This window comes from Polyergus mexicanus, unplaced genomic scaffold (genome assembly GCF_030449975.1).
Source record: "Polyergus mexicanus isolate NDT 795.1 unplaced genomic scaffold, iyPolMexi1.0 SCAF_3, whole genome shotgun sequence".
Taxonomy (NCBI): Eukaryota; Metazoa; Arthropoda; class Insecta; order Hymenoptera; family Formicidae; genus Polyergus; species Polyergus mexicanus.
The window spans coordinates 8943503-8960726 of record NW_027223323.1 but is presented as its reverse complement, the minus strand read 5'-3'; the positions used below and the strand labels follow the sequence as shown (position 1 = coordinate 8960726).

General features: G+C 31.8%; 4 protein-coding genes across 12 annotated transcripts in view; 2 read left to right on the top strand and 2 right to left on the bottom strand.

Annotated features, from left to right (window-relative positions):
- Positions 1-35: 35 nt before the first annotated feature.
- Positions 36-4060, bottom strand: LOC138931808 (transcription initiation factor TFIID subunit 6). 2 transcript variants are annotated; one of them, XM_070292943.1, is made up of 9 exons: positions 3967-4060; positions 3385-3618; positions 2897-3215; positions 1942-2345; positions 1663-1866; positions 1362-1544; positions 1006-1195; positions 573-910; positions 36-478 (listed from the first exon to the last, which is right to left on the bottom strand). In XM_070292943.1, the coding sequence occupies exons 2-9, from the start codon at positions 3532-3534 to the stop codon at positions 383-385; spliced, it is 1884 nt and encodes a 627-aa protein (XP_070149044.1). In that variant the 5' UTR covers positions 3535-3618; positions 3967-4060; the 3' UTR covers positions 36-382. The 2 variants fall into 2 exon arrangements, with proteins under 2 accessions (XP_070149044.1, XP_070149043.1); XM_070292942.1 differs by having other exon boundaries at positions 42-478; positions 979-1195.
- Positions 4061-4698: 638 nt separating this feature from the next.
- LOC138944927 (armadillo repeat-containing protein 3) lies at positions 4699-8943 on the top strand (the record flags this gene model as incomplete). Its single annotated transcript, XM_070316000.1, has 12 exons — positions 4699-4970; positions 5042-5363; positions 5434-5601; positions 5705-5905; positions 6019-6154; positions 6262-6380; positions 6952-7010; positions 7183-7347; positions 7452-7567; positions 7703-7820; positions 7913-8219; positions 8425-8943. Coding segments are annotated over 12 exons (2163 nt in total), but the record flags the coding sequence as incomplete, so codon positions are not given.
- Positions 8678-14195, bottom strand: Egr (TNF superfamily member 12 eiger). Of its 7 annotated transcripts, none has more exons than XM_070292926.1 (8): positions 13826-14195; positions 13233-13476; positions 12264-12743; positions 10832-11064; positions 10338-10682; positions 9944-10130; positions 9490-9774; positions 8678-9258 (listed from the first exon to the last, which is right to left on the bottom strand). In XM_070292926.1, exons 2-8 carry the CDS (start codon positions 13326-13328, stop codon positions 9052-9054), a joined length of 1833 nt encoding a protein of 610 aa, XP_070149027.1. In that variant the 5' UTR covers positions 13329-13476; positions 13826-14195; the 3' UTR covers positions 8678-9051. The 7 variants fall into 7 exon arrangements, with proteins under 7 accessions (XP_070149027.1, XP_070149028.1, XP_070149030.1 ...); XM_070292924.1 differs by having other exon boundaries at positions 8683-9258; positions 9490-9840; positions 13826-14194; XM_070292927.1 differs by lacking the exon at positions 13233-13476 and having other exon boundaries at positions 8681-9258; positions 9490-9840; positions 12264-12852; positions 13826-14194.
- The window catches only part of LOC138931799 (uncharacterized), a 9500-nt gene continuing 6393 nt past the window's right edge, over positions 14118-17224 (top strand). For both annotated transcript variants that reach the window (XR_011446681.1, XM_070292931.1), the window contains exons 1-3: positions 14118-14253; positions 15893-16077; positions 16224-16628. The gene's annotated coding sequence lies outside the window, so the exon portion shown is untranslated. The remainder of the gene's footprint in view (positions 14254-15892; positions 16078-16223; positions 16629-17224) is intronic.

The following is a 17224-nucleotide window of genomic DNA, read 5'->3' as shown; positions in this document are numbered from 1 at the left end:
TCTATAATAAAAAAAATCGTATTTAATATAGAAACATTATTTTTAATATTTTAACTGTTATGTAGGATATCAATATTTGCAATATTTCTTTGAATGGGGGAAAAAATGTTTGTGTGTGTGTGTGTATGTGTTACATAAAGTTATAAAAATATAGAATACAAACGAAAAAAATTTGCAACTAAATAAATCAAACAAGAAAATACAAAGCAACATTTCATTAGACTTAAGAAATAGAAAACATCTAAAAAAAACCTTGTTTTAATTTGCATAAAAATTTATTTTCTTCTTTAAAAACTATTTGTTCTTATCTAGCGAATGTATTAATTATATGAGGAAGGATTTGGAAGTTCTATTTTCATATGTTTGTCAGTCACACACACTTTCATTGAAACGAGTGCTCCTCTTCTGGACTGAGTGATCCTTCGACATTTTGTTGTGTTACGAAGACATTTTGCGTTCTTGCCGTTAGATTTGTTTGCTAAAAATATGAAAAATATGATTTTTAGAATATTTATAATACATTGAAACTGAAATTTATATATAATATTGATGGATCAATTAACAGATCATACTTGCGTCACTGATGTATTAGTATGACTACTGGCAGACACGACAACTACTTTTGTAGTGGAATTTTGTACATGTGCCTTTTGTTGACCGACATTGGTCTGTGCCAATTTCATTTGTTGAAGCGGTGGTTGTTGTTGTGGTAGTGATGGTTGCTGCTGCTGTGCCTGTGACTGTTGCTGTTGAATTGCATTAGTATTTATATTAGAGGCAGTAGGTGTTTGTGAACGCGATTGCAGAATAACGAATTTTTGTCCACCAGCGGCGGAAGCTCCGCTAGCATTTCTGCTTGTACCAAGCATAATTGTGCGACCAGTTTGCTGTCCAGGACTCGAACTAGTCACTACAATATAACATCATGATAATTATTCATAATATGCATATTACTGCTATTAAGGATAACTCGTTCACCTGTTTGCACAAGTGTTCTTCCCGTACAATTGGAATTCTGTTGCTGATTCGTTGTAAGTGCTGTAGTTGTAGTTGTGGTTGGTAAAGCAACAGGTTGTGTGCGAGCTTTTGCAACTGCAGCACACAATGCAGGACCTATGTATCCATAATCCTGTTTATAATCATCTATGTAATCAGGTGGCGACCGTATTGTTTTCAAAACTGGAGAAACCGATTTCTAAACAAAAAATTTTTTTTTTGCTATACTCATATATTTAATAAATAAGTCAATATATATTTCCGCTTTATAATTTTTTTTTTCATTAATAAATGATTGTAAAGTATTAAATCTTCATGTATTCTATACATTTATAGAAAAAAACATATATTGAAGTCAATTTTACCACAAGTAGAGTTTTAATATGTCCTGCTCCATTTTTATCCACATTGGATATTCCTTGGCCCTCAATATATGATTCAATGCGGTCGGAGATGGACTTAATTTTGGGGATAACCAAAGCTTTGATTACTTCTGGCCCTAATTCACAGAGGCCTTCAATTGCTCCATAAAGAGATGCTAATGGCGTCTAGAGGAAAAAAAAAAAAAAAAAAAAAAAAAAAAAAAAAAAAAAAACCGCTTTAGTCTCATAGAATAAAATATTTTTTTTTTTTTTTTTTTTTTTGATATTAAGCTCTGACTTTTACCTGATTGTTCTTTGCCAATGCTTGACTAAACATACGGGTAACTCTAGTTTGTACATTATTTGTAGAGGTGTTAAAATTTTTACAAATCTGTGCCATCAGTCGAGAAGCAAAGTCTCGTAACGCCCAGTGATTGTCCTGATCTGGTCTCATACATAATTGTCGAGAAACTATGCAGGTTGCAACTGATGGTATCAATTCATGAAGCTAAAAATTATAATATTATTTCAATATATAAAATGAAATAATAAATTAATATTAAAAAATAGCTAAGTCTTTTACATATTTTTCCAGATAAAGACTCGGGTTATCAAGTAGAGCCTTGACCATTCGCATGAGGTAGATGAGTAGCGCAAGATGATTCTGCACCACGTTAACCCGCACACCTTCCGCAATGAAGGTGCACATACGCGCCAACATTTCGTGCAGACCCGGATCTGCTGAGAGCGATTGAAGAGCCTCCGCTCTGCGGGCTTCGTCGGATCCAACGCATGCTTCGGTTATTTCTTTGTAGTACAATTGCTGCTCCACGCTGAGCTCGTGTGTCGCAAGTTGTTTTACATGAATAGTCTCCACATTCCGTAACTTCTGACTTTTACCACCGCCGCCCGGTTTACCAATACCAATGTTTTGATTCTTGCTGGACAGTTTAGTTGTTGGATCAACACTCTCTAGTTTCTGGACATCTATAAAATTAACATGATGATATAGTTTAAAATTTAAGACACTTGCAAATTGTGCTGATATTTTTTGAGATATTTCAGTTTCTTTTTTTAATAATTTTAATATATATACAGGGTGTATCTGAAATGATCCACTAAACTTTAAAAGCATATTCTAGTGGTCAAAATAAGACTTTTTCCTATGAACATGGGTCTGTAAATAAACCCTCCTCCGAGCTAGAGGCCCCTAAAGTTTGGAGAAAAAATTAAAAATTGGCTGCATTTCAGAAAAAAAATGGCAGAAGGTTGAAATTTGATATAGCTTAGTAAATTATAAAGTAAAGTAAACCACTAAAATGAAAACGTATATTATGAAAACATTAATTTGCCAAGCTCAGGGGGGGGGGGGGTTCATTTGCAGACCCATAAAAAAAAAGTCTTATTTTGACCTCTAGAATACACTCTTAAGTTAAAGTTTAGTGCATCATTTCAGATACACCCTGTATATATATATATATATAAAGGAATAATTCTTTGTTTCACAATTGTATTCAAGATAAAAAATCAGATGAAACCTTTGGATACTGGCGGTGGATTTTCGGGTATGGTAGGTTGTACTCCATCAATACACAACCAATGAGCTCGCAATGTGATTTCCAAAGGTAGCTTAGGCCATGTTTGTCCACCAGCCATAGATACAACCTCGTTAAGATCAATCTCCTTTTCCTCCACAAAATGCAATTCCCTCCCACCACCTGATGCAAAGCGGAATGGTATGTGATCTTTAGCAAAAAATCCATATGTTGGCTCAATGTTTTTAATCTTCAATGCGTGATCTATATCATGCGTAGTCATTCGTTGGCGTTTTCCATGCCTCATGAATTTTGCAGCATCCTATAAACCAAAAAATTGTTAAATTTTATATATATATATATATTTAAATAAAATTTATAACAAATAAGGATTGTGATAATGTACTGAAAATATGAGTTTTAATAAATTTGAGATTAATGTCTTTTTATCAGAGATTCAAATTACACAAAATAGAATATATGTAATTAACCTGAATTATTTCTTTCAGCCTGTAGCTAACATCCTCTGCAAGATCCTTTGCAGCCTCATCTGGGAAATTGCCAACACCAATACTTTCTGCTATTACTTTGATAGATTCTTGAGACAAGGTTGTCCCATAAATGGATTCACTTTCACTCATTTTTGAAATGGTTTCAGGTATCACATTTCATATAAATATGACAGTTTTATTTAATAACCGAGTCCTTCTTATTTTTACAGCTTCCTATAAATAAACACAGCACAATATTGTTATACTAATGTCATAATATTTAAGGCTAAGAGAGAAACTCAATCCATAAGCAGAAATAACACACTTTTCCTTGCTTGCTTAAATAAATAAGACATTCACTTTTTACACATTTGATAAATGAATGGGCTAAACAATATATATATCGATTTTGCGATATTATTTTAGAAGAATATGAAGTATTTACAAAAATTAAATATCACAGATGCTTGGATACAATAAAAAATATAATTGTAAAGATAGCAAAGATAATCTTATATCATCATCTATACCAAGTGCAGGAAATTTTTGAGAGTGAAATTACAAGAATAGCATTATTTTTACCTTTCTTCATTAACATAATGATAACACTTCAAGATTATATTACGAAGTTAAATAAAACTACATTACGTTTATTTATGCTAGCTATGCACGCTGATATACATACTGCATACTGCTACGTTGAGCATGCCGGTTGGTCGTTGAATAGAAAATTTCACCTGTGGTTATATAATGTATAGTGTCGAACTGCATGTGAATATCTGCTCGTCGACTAGGAACCAATCAGGATAAAAGGATCAAAGATTTCTTTGTTCTGATTGGTCAATCAAGTGCTACTCTATTCCGATATAGATTTTCGAACATATTCCAGAGAGTACCTCTTGTATTTAAGTATATAAGACTTATTCGACCAATAGTTGACGAGCTTCCGCATCATATCAAATAGGATTGTTTTTCCAGAAATTTCTAAGAAACGAATTCTGCCATTGGATAACGGATGCATTCCGATATTTCCAACATTTGAACGCTGATCGGATGTTGCAAAGAGGAGAAAACGCGAACGGTAAAAGAATTCGAGAGTAAATATTTTATTGCGTAATTACGTTAGATTAATTATTATCCGTACAGAATTATATACCGTGTCGTAATATGCAACCACAGAATTCAAAAGTAAGATTTGTCAGATCTCTATGTCGTTTGGATCGAAAGAGACAGAGTCGCGTACAAAAAAATTCTAGTAGAAAAAAAAGTTATATCAATCTTTTATTGCGAAAATAAAATATTGTATGATATTTATATAAGAACGAAGAACGAGGAGAGCAGGAGAAAGATGAGAAAGAGGCGGAATTAAAATATATCCCATTTCGTTCATCTCTTTCCGAGACTAAAGATGTAGAATCAACAATATTGCTATTGCAATCTAAGGAAAAAGCCACTCTATTGGCAGTTATAGAAACTTTATCAAAGTATGCTAATAAATCGAAAGATAACGTGAAGATACTTTTCGATCTCGGCATCGTGAATAATATTCTTCCTATTATTGAACACAAAGATTTATTTATTCGAAGGTTTGTGCTATATATATAAAATATATGGAAGATAATTTTTTCACCATATTAAGCATTATTATATGTTGTAGATTTGCTGCAAAATTATTGGTAGAAATGATGGCAATGCCAGATGTAACAATTTATTTAATTGAGTCTAATTATTTATTACATTTTGCAAAGTTATTAACAAGCGAAGAAGATATCTTCATGCAAGAATATTTTTCTACGATACTTGCGAGATTGTCCAGAAATTCATATGCTACTGCTCTTCTGGCAAATCATTGTTTAAATATGAACTTTCTTTTTGATGGGATACAATCATCAGATCCAGATGTAAAGAAGAATAGTATAGAGATTCTATATAATTTAATACAGGATCCTGTAGCTGCACGTACAATTTTGAAAACTGAGGTTTGTTATGATTACAATAGAGAGTTTGAGATTCACTCAGTTTACATTTTCTATTTTTTATTGTCATTAGAAATTTAATTTCCCTCTGTTGTATCAACATTTTGAATCATCATATCCAGAGATTCAGTGTCTTGCACTAAATGCAGTTCTTGGTATAATTGAGAGGAATAAAGATGAAGATATACAATCTTTATTCTATGAAACAAATGGAGTTGGAGTATTATTAAATTTTCTGAAAGTTAGAGATTGATATCGCTACATTTTATGCTAATAAAGTTTTTATTTTGAATTATATTAATATATATAATACATATAATATAAATTATATTTATATTATACAGAATGAGTGGAATAATTTACATATTAAAGCTCTGAGAATATTACATTTTGCTGCTGAGAATTCAATTATTGCAGATAAACTTATTGAAATTGGAAGTATTCCACAAATATTAAGTTATATAGAGCATATAGCAACTCCAAAACTTTTTGTAGAGGCATTGAAAGTTATTGTACATATTGCAAACACTTCAAATGGAAGAAAAGTAATTCTATATAACATTTATATTTTAAGATATGTGAAAGAAGAATACTAGTTAATCTTTTCTTACATATGTGTGAGAGATTTGCACACATTTATATAACAACTGTTTGATAGGTTTTACATTCGTATGAGATTATTGACCATTTAATAGATGCGTTACAACGATGGATGCAACCTGATATTGCTGAAGTTGTTTGTTACGGGATTGGAAAAATGGCTCTTTTTACTCCTGCTGCAAAAGAATTTGCAAGCAGGAAACTTGTTAAAATTATTTTAGGTTATATAATTATCATAATTGAGAACTTTTTTCATAATTACATAAAGCAAGAGATTAGGAAAAAAATTATATTGTTTTAGACCTATTAAAAAAAGAGGACTTGCAGTGGTCCGCAAAACATGCTGCAGGTTACGCGCTCAAACAATTATTGATGAGTGATATTAGAAATTGCGATGTTTTCTTAGATATTAATGGACAAGTAATTATATTATAAATTCATATTTAATATATTCTTATTTACACTCACTCGAAAATAGAATAACAAACTTGTCTGATTATATAAAGAATAGTAATCTTGATTTTTTAAGGATTATCTATTGCAATTGATAAAACAATTTGTAGAACAAGTTCCTATAGAAACTTGTATTATTTTCCTTGAAGCTCTGTTTGCTATAGCATGTTATCCAAAGTTTAGAGATACCTTGATTAATCTTGACACTTTTGACACATTTTTCTTACTTTTAGAGGTATATAAAATAACAAGTATTATATGTATATATATATATATATATATATATATATATATATATCACACATTCTAATCTCTGAAACCAATGCACAGTATTTGATAAAAAATATTTATCTTTTAGTCAGTTTATCCATTTCTTGATGAATTAAAAATCTCTTGTTGCAATCTACTTTCTGTGTTATGCTTAGAAAAGAATGGACGATATTATTTTATAAAAGCAAATGGACCTCAAAGATTGTATTCTCTCATTACTGATACACATTCTATCTCAATAAGAAATTCTGCAGTACAACTTGTACAGATAATTTCCAGAGATTTAATTGTAGCAAATGCATTTGTAGAAAACAAGTACCTTTCATAGTAAGTTTGATGCTTACTCTTATATTTTTATAAGTTTTTTAGAGTTTGTTAGAGAAAAGAGAAAGGTCTTTGTTTATAAAAGATAGTATTGAATTTTGAAACATATCCATTACAACTACTATGAATCTATCGAATTTTCATGATAGTAATATATCGTATAATCATTCTGCAGCATGTTAAATAATCCTTTATCTTCGAGAGTGATACCTTCATGGGACACTTGCATAGAGATGCTTTTTAAATCGCATTTACCAATTAAATTTGCTCTTACGGGACGCCTCTCTCTACAAGATCTTACTCAGGATGGATTTTATGTTTCACGAAGGAATATATGTCCGTATGTAAATTTCTACTATTGCAGTAAAAATTTTGTATAGTTTGTCAAATTGTGTGATTGTGACACTTTTATACCTATTCATATTGTTACATTATTTTTTTCAGATTTCCAGTATTGGATGATATCTTTCGATTTAAATATTGTCCATTGGAGCCTATTTACGTAGTAAATTGTGTACAATCGTCGACTTTGTCGAATGTTTTACAGACAGCTGTCAAAGGTAATAAAATGTTACATAATGCAGAATTAAATCACGATTTCAGTAGCAATGGAACATATTTTATTAAATAATATGTTATAGAAAGCCGACATTTTAAAAAGCGATTCGCTTTAAAAGGAATATTTTTATTTATAGAAAATATAAATGTATTGTCTGAATCAAAATTCGGGCGATTACAATACGATCCATATTTTATTGAATACGTGGAATTCTTTAAATGTATGATTTTAACAACGGAATCAAAAAGAGATGTGTTAGTAGAATTTCCAAAAAGTGGTTTGAAATTATATATATATATATTAGTTACACATGATATAAAAGCGAATTCTTTTATATATGATACAGAAATGCGTCAGATAAGTTGACTATCCGATATGTTCCTTTGCGCGCAAAAATGTTAGCTCAATTCGTGGCACGTCAAATGTCCGGTTTCGATTCGACGAGTAAATGCATCGATCATCAGCTTGAAGTTCACTTAAGGGAAATCAAAGAATGCTTAGAAATGAGTGTGATTCCGATCGGACAACTTCGCGTAGGCTCTTATCTCGAACGAGCTTTGCTCTTCAAGGTAATAGCTGATAGAATATGTCTTCCAGCGGCTCTTGTACGCGGGGAATACGGTATATCGTGGGTCGAAATAGCAGTACCTCAAGTAATATTATCACTTATGCTATAGATACATACATTTTTAATTGAATTGCTTATAATCCATCGAATGTCTTCTACAGATAGAAGATTCGAATGAAGAGAAATTATTTAGTGCTTATAACGATGCATGTCATGAAGAAATAGTTATGTCTGTTTCTCCCAGATTGTTAGATAAATCAAATGTCTCATTACATCATAATGAACATAAGATTGAAAAAATATCTTCTTCAAAAGATTATCGATCAATCGTTTATCCAACCAAACTTATAAAACCGAATTTTATCGTTGATTTGATGGATATACCGGGAGACTTGATACCGATCGGGAGTCTTCGCTCAAAATTATATTGCAGTAAAAAGATAACGTACAATAAAATATGTTGTCATTGAAGATTGATTTGCATTATTACAAGAAAAGTTCTATACAAATAGTTTTACTATTTTAATAATACATTTTTTCTCTTTGTTCTTAAATATATATGTATATATTATTATTTCTTTTACAAATATGTCTATGTATGTGTGTACATACATATTCTGTATATTTTATTTATAAATGAATTAAAATATTTGGAGATTCTCTTTATATAAACGAAAATAATGTACAGCACGTAATAATCAAATCATAAAATATATAAAAAGTCCTATAGCAAAGAAATAATATAATCTCTCTACAAACCGAAATTATTAATAATTCACGCAAGAGTAGAAAGGCTGTTATATTACATTAGATATAAATCTCTTGCTAACTTAAAGCTCCCTTTTAAGGGTAAGAAATCGATGATTTTCAAATCGCTTATTTTTTTAACATTGCCGGTAATTTTAAAGCGTTTTAATTTAGTGATGTGTCAATTGTTGTGTTTGCTTCTGTTGCTGTCTCAGTTCTCCGAGTTTCACCAAACCGAAGAAACTTTTATCGTGTTGAAAGAGAGTATATCTTGCTGAACCAATATCTTTTAGGATTAGATGATCACCTGCCTGCAGAACAGTCACTTGGGCTGAAAAACATGAGCGGCTCTTGTGTTCTTTGCCAGGACTATACACCTGAAAATTATATTCGTTATTTTATATTATATATATGTATATCGCATTATGTGTTACATATCTCTATTTTTTACTGAACTTCTTGATATAATTTTATACAATTTTTTATATTTAAGCTGAGCATTCTTGATTTCATCACTTTAAAAATAGTATCTCTCGTTAGATGTACATTAATTTACTAATATTTCTTTTTTGAGAAATATGATAATTGTTTATTTCTTCAATTTTTACCATGCATTGTAGAATAGATTGGTTGTTGACTAGGAGGCGGAAGCCGTTCTCGTCGTGCTCATCCAAATAGTGAATCTGCGCATATGCCAGATACAATCCTGGTTCGTGCACAGTGAGAGTACCGCTAGTGGCGAGCGTAAAGTGTCTGTTCATATCGAGATCAGCTACCCAATCGCTTGGTCGCCATGCCTTGAAGATGTGGTTGTGTCGCGCTCTCCCGTTGCCGGTGTGCTCGTCCTCCGCCGTAAAGAGCGCGCTATCCGCACCGTAGTGAATGGCGTAAACCTGCCGTGGTGCACGTAAATGTCTTCGTGTCAATCTTCGGCGTTCCTTTTTGGCCACTTTGAAATTCTAATACAATCACAATGGCTTCATGTGTTATGACTAGAGTTTTATAATACTCGAATCTTATCAACTTTGCAGCAATCTTGGCACCGACAACTAATATACCCACCTGAATAGATACGTCGGTTTCTTCGATATCGCGATGCGCGTTCCGCCAATTGACTCTTCCACTCATAGCTTCTGAGTTTTCGCTCATACGGTTGTTAGGTCGAGTAATTGTCTCGCTTAATTGGTCGTCGTGCATTGGAGGAAATGTCTCCAGACGTGCGTGGGTATGATACTTCTTCGGGGAATGTCTGTTTCAGAAGATAATTGATTTAATTTGTATTATTTAATGTAATTCTAACAATTATCATTATTATTTATTATGATATTTAGCTTTTAATAATTTTAAGGAGTTTATATTTAATTTTTTTAGATTTTATCTCTGTGCAATAACTCTATTAAAGTTTTCTCAACTAATTATTTAATAAATTATTTAATAAAAATGTTCGCAAACTTACGGTGTTGAGCTTGTCTGTTCCAAAAATGCGATTATTTTAGTGTTATTATTTATGTGGTTTTCATCGCTTGTATAAGGATGCGTTTTGGATATATTTTGGAGAGCCTTCTTAATAGAATATTGTCCGGCGCGATGATAATTCGACGTATTCATCAAAGAATCATCGGCCACTGTATGATCGCTTATAGATCGTTTTAATTTGATATTTTCTTTAATATATCCTGTAGTCGCAGATGTATCTCTCGTGGCGATGTCGCGTTTGTGCTCTGTGTTATTTGCATCGTCAGTCTTCTTCTCGCGATTTAATGACGTTGTATGTTCCTCAAGATTTTCTTGTTTGATATTTCTATATATATAAAATATAATTTAATTGATAATGCGCTAGAGTCCTCTATAAATATACGAATCTATACATTTTTAGAAACACTACAAATCCGTGTATTAATTCTGTTAACTTTTAACTTGTTTTATTACAAAAAAGATATAGCATCTCACTTGTAATTTTCTTCTTTGTTTTCAACAATAGTCTTATGAGGATCCATGGACGTAGGTACCGATGTAGTAGTAGTTTTCAGAAAGTCTACCGATCTAGAGCCATAAGTCAAAAGACGAGAATTATCGGTATAGTCATGCAATGCGGAATCATCGTCATCATAATTAGAGTCATAATCGGCGTTATCAATGTCCGCTTCGCCTGGATCATTATCTTCGCTCGATTCTGCGTACAACTGCAATATGTATTTCGTAAATAAAGTTACGTACTTCTTATAGAATTATGCGGATAATTGAGATTTCTATATGAATCATTCTGTATGTAACAGAATTTTTTTCGTTTAGCAATATAATTATACGATTTGTAATAGGCAATTGTGGTATATTTTTTTGATTTCCTTTTAAACAATAATCGAAGTAATTATTGCATCTAAAAACAACACGAACTATATTCTCAGTAATGGAAAATTCTGCTAAAATAAAAGTTCTGTTAATTAAGATTGCTTCAATCGCGCGAATTTTTCTTTAATTTTAACAATCCAATCACGTATTTATATATGCTCGAATTTTTATCAATAACGTGATAAGTAAAATTGAACATCAAATTAATAAGTGATAAAAAATTGATTTTCATATTTATACGCTTATTTTTACATTTCGATTTATTTGTTTATAATTTCAATTTGTGACAGAAGTGTATCTCCAAAAATATATAGCAAGCAGGTCCTTCTCATGTGAACAAATTGTTTTGCAAGAGAAAGAAAATATGCTCCAGGGAAAGATATAAAAAGGAACAATTAATTTTGATTTAATAGATAAGACCTAATGAGGATCTTTATAAATTCGGATAGTTCTACCCGATTGAAATGACCGCAGATAAGAATGACAATAAAACTGATAGCACATTATATGTGCAATACATTCCTTATTTGTTCACGAACATATTTTTAGCAGAATAATACATTTATTTCTACCTTAAGCAAAATATGCTTAGTCTTCTCCCTTTTCTATTAGATTATAGAAAATTGAAGAGAAAGTGGCTATTAAATTAAAATTGACAATTTCGAGACATTTTACATTTTATTGAATTATAAAATATCCAATATACTAAAGCTGGAAAGTTGCAAATCTCTAGTATTTTGTTTCGTTCGATTTTATTTAGACACAAGGTTATCATAGCAGAGACAAATCGCACTAAAGGTTAAAGATAAACCGTGGATATGTTATACAAAAATTTATATGAAGTTCAATGGTCTGAATGAAATGGTTTGAATTTTTTCATGTGTTTTGTACACAGTATGTACGACAGTTATTAGTAAAGCTCGAACTGCAAACAGAAGCGATATAATTTGCTTTTTTACATTCGATGAAAAAGTCTAGGACTCGGAGACGCGCTTAATGTCAACTTATCATAACTTGTTACAGATATACTTACTTCTTTGAGAGTTTTTATTTCGTTAATGAGATTTAATTCTAGAAATCGCTTCAAGTTATTGACGTCCCTCTTCAGCTGCTCGATTTCCCGCGCGTTCGAACTCAGCTTCCAGCTTACAAGACCGAGGCAAAGAATGGAGATCATGAGAGCGGACACATTCAAAATCATGTTCCTGTTCGGTCTTTGTCGCGATCTGTTGAATCCTTGCTCAAGATCGGAATTTGAGACGCTCAAGTTTTCTCGCGAGAAATTCAAGAAGGAACGCTTTTCCTCTTTTACATGGCCGTTGTTCATCAGTCTCTGTTGCGTTTTTACCACTTTGCTATCTTCTTCCGGTAATGTTGATGTCATCGCGGAAGTCGGCTTATTCGGCAAGATTATCGCTTCGTCTAACTTTGTAAATTCGACGCGAGGATTTACATATTTGTATGCGTCTTTGTAATTTGATAGAATGATTGAGCGTCGAGAGCACAGTTCACCCTGCATCGGTTTTATGACACATCAGGAAATCATTTCCACATAGAAATTACATGCATTGCCGCAAATCGCGAATCTTTTGCTTTCCAAGCGGAGTAATTCACCGACAATACTAAACATTTCATACATTTAATATAATATATCGAACAATAATCCTCGTTGTCTGTATTTGGTCAAGTTTATATACTGCGAGGTCTCAGAAAATATTTCTGCAGCCCTGATTCGGCTAAATAATAATCAAATTTCTAGAGTTGGATGAGTTTCACAAGATCTATTCTGGTTATTGATATATCATGTACAAACACTTTAATCGTCTTTAATAGCTTACTAAATCAATTCAACGTTATCTCGATGCGTTGAGATATGTCTTTTATTTTCTATTCGAGTAACTGTACTTTTTGATGCGTTATGGTGCGAAAATAATCGCGGAAAATCATTTTTATCTAGAATAATTGATATTTCTATAAAAAATACATTTTATAAATAGAATACCGGAAGAGAAATCTCTCTTTCTCTATGAAAAACTTTCCGCACTCGCGCGGTCCACCTGACTGTACATTTTCGAAGATTTACGTTGTACGGAGACATTAAATATCCCGCACCGGTCCTGTCCCGCTTTAAAACCTGTCCGGCGAGTTTTTTTTCCCCTCCTAAAGGTAGAGAACTACAAGAGGACCTCCTCTATTCTCTCCTTCTTTTATATCCAGCCCCGTCATTTTTCCGCACTCTTCTCGTCCTGCGGCAGGAGCGGAAACACAAGGAGAGAATAGACTACATTTTATACCGAAATAAAAATAGGAGAGAATTGAAGAAGAAATATATTGATCCACAATTCACAAAAGAAAAATTTTTACATGTATAAAACTATCTCTTATAAAGATGCAAAAAATTAATGACGTTTAACAAAAGAAAATGCACATTTTTGAAATTTTCATATTATGATAAGGTTGTTTTATCTAATTCGATCCTTATCTTTTCCTGACGTAATCCAACATTTCTTAAATTAGTTCAATGTTTTAGATTCTAGAGAGTTTTGTACTTAGCAAAAAATAAAATCTTTTAACTTTGAAGGAGACAATCTTTACCTCGATTATTCAATTCTTGCTTATAATTTAGGATACAGTTTTTATGTTATCATGGATATTTTATTAATTTAAATTAATCTTTAATCCACTTCAACATTTATTATTAGCGATTCAGCACTTTTCATTTAACGAACATATTCTGTATCTCCATAAAATTTTTTAAAATAAATTTTTATTTTTGCACGTTATATTGCAAAAATCACGTAAATTGTTAGTAAAATTAATCTAATTCGCGGAACAGACATATGTTTATAGCATTCTAATTTTTATCATTGATTATTAACTTTTCCAGACCATTCACACAAAAATTAAAAACGCGTGCAGTTGACAATGCGCATCCGTCGCCTACGATGGGCACAAGTATACTGAAGAACAGAATGAAGCACGTCCGCGTTTATCATTGCGGCGCCTTCGGTTCTTGTCAAACGGTATGATGTTATACTGTACTATCACGCTGTTAAATTAAAATTTAATTTGGATTGAAATCGATTTTTTTTTTATATAATAATAGTTATGTAGCAGTACTTAAAGAACGTTAATTGTAATCCAAAGAGTTTGTAAAATCCTTTTTATAAAAATCGATGAAAAGAAATACGCTAAAAGCTATCGCCAGATTGCAAATATGATAATATGAATATATAAAACGATATTTAAAGAGATTAATGAAAGATGAAAATGAAGAAAGAAAGAGAATAAGTAAATACGCATAAAGAATGAGTCAAATAAGTACACAAGATGAAGAAGATAATCGCAGCGAGGCGATCGCAATTTAGAACTTTATACTGACCACGTTTGCAAGCCTCTAATTACGCTTATTCTGCTTTTCGAGTTGATAACGAAGAAAATATGCGCAATTGTGTGAATATATATAATTCTATGAGCGGTTCCGCGATACATTTGTCCAGATATGATATAGCGAGATTACATATGATTTCATCTATAGAAGATGAAGATAATAGAAAAATAAGACTGATAAATATTAATATTAATTTTTTTATTTATGATCTAAATTTATGGCTTTCGAAAAAGCCATGTTAAACTTCTCGATCTTGAAGATATATTTCGTTATTTAGCTAATCAATTTTTTGACAACAGATATTCGCTATCTAGAATTTCTTGATCGTTAACAAATCATATTGTAGAAACGTAAATAGATAGAAGCCATCGATTATAAGATTCTTTCTTTCTATTTTATCCGTTATGACATCACAGTAATTGACGATCAAATTCTACGAAGAAGGATCCTTTCCTAGAATATATGTACATGACTGTTTGTCTCGCATGAAATGTATATTGTATTGAGAAATTAAATAATTTAATCAAAGATCACATACACATACACAACCGCGCGTGTCTATAAAACTTAACCGCGGTTTACCGAGATAAAGTGAAGCGAATAAAAGTTTTCCAAAATTAATTATAGTTAATCTTCAAATGTATGATTCTTTTTTCTTATTATCATTAATTTTACTACAGATTTTTGTTATTATCGTCTTTATATATTTGCGAATATTATGCTCTAGAGTCGGTATATTGAATATTTCTATTAATGATAATAATATTTGTGTGTGTGTAACATCCGGTTAAATAATATTTACTTAATTGGACACATTTGATTAAAGAATATTTCGGTGCAAAAATGATAATTAAATGCATCGCGATCGCGAAATATATTTGAGTGATATCAAGTTGGAAATTCCAGGACTAACAATCTGACAGTCATCTGCAGTAGTAACGAAGATAATTACATCTAATTGTTGTTATCATTCACACTTTTTCCAGGTATGTCTCTGGAAATACCGAATAGTGAATTCTTTTTTTTCTGCTTGTAAAACACGCATACACGCGCGCGCACACGCACACACACACACACACACACACACACATATATATATATTTAATGTATTATTACGCCAGGATGTAATTAAGAGAATTGTCGAGAGTTCTCTCGTTTTCTAAGCCCTTGTCCCTCATTTTACGTACTCGATGACGCATGTGATATCTGATTACCCAATTTAATACAGACTTAGGGCATCATATGATGACTAATTAGTATCTTTATTACAGAATTTTTCCCAACATGGCATTAATAACAAGACCTACGTGAGCGCGGGACTTTAAGTACAAGAACGTGATAAAATGTCTCTTTGCAGAAACTATGATGAACCTTACCGCGCCGGCAATGAGTAATAATGATTTTAATATGTGAAGTGTAAAAGTGTATCTGTATCAGGAATCATCATTTTATCCGGGTATCCATTTCTATTTGTATTTTATATTCAGTCTATGCCTGTCTATTATTTTTGGATTTTCATATTATATATATATATAATATGAGAATCCAAAAATAATATATATATATATATCTATAATTTTAAGTCTAATAATCTTATTCCAGAGTAATGTATTATCGAATAATGCATCGTCCCGAGCAGGAAACTCGCAATCCCGTGTTTCTCTCTGTGACAAGCAGAACTACGAATTGCAGAAGAATCACAGTGCAGATGGTCCTTGCACATTTTCGTGCATTCCGAAACACGTCGAACGAAGACCTGGTCGCAGAGATATCTTGTCAAGTTAGCGAGCATCGGTAACCGAAGCGAGTAAGGATTCATCACCGATCAAATACGAGCGTGGCGTTGCCATCGCCGTCGCCTGTGGACTTACTATGGACCACAAGGGAGAAGTAAACAAAAGATTTGATGCGCGCGTTTCACTCGGGCGGGTCTGCTCCGAGTGAACTACTTCGATCGATGATCTATCATTCAGCCGTTCGTGAGGAAAGGCGGGAACATATTCAGAGGTAAGTGTATGCGCTTTTTGCATTTGCTTCAATTGCTCTTTCAATTGTTGAACAGTATTAAATTATGCACCAAGTATGTTTGCTTTTTCTAACCCTTGAAATTCACACGAAGATATTTCCTTTGAAAATATCGGGTCACGATTTTTTTTTTTTTTTTCAAGAAAAAATTTTGCGAGTAAAATTATTATCTTTAAAGCCTCCTTAATTTTGAAATTTAAAAATGTCTCTGATGTGTAATTTACAAGAATATTAATTAGAGTATATTAATAATTGTATAGTTATTTATTATAATGAGAGAAATCTGGAAGTAAGATAAAAATGCAGAAGTTATTACTTAGTTTATATCCATGAAGTTTAATAATATTAAAGTGTAATTAAAAAACGAGCTAAGAATACTTTAGAGAATTTATTGGAAAAAATTATTTTAATATGCACAAATTTAACTACTAATATAAACACGAGCATATATACACAAAAGAAACGTGTAACTATTTTTAATTCTCTACTTATAAAGGAATATGCTCGTATATGGTAAAAAATGGCGGGAAATGCGTCACTGTGTATGAACAATGCAATGTTTTGAACAATGTTACGAG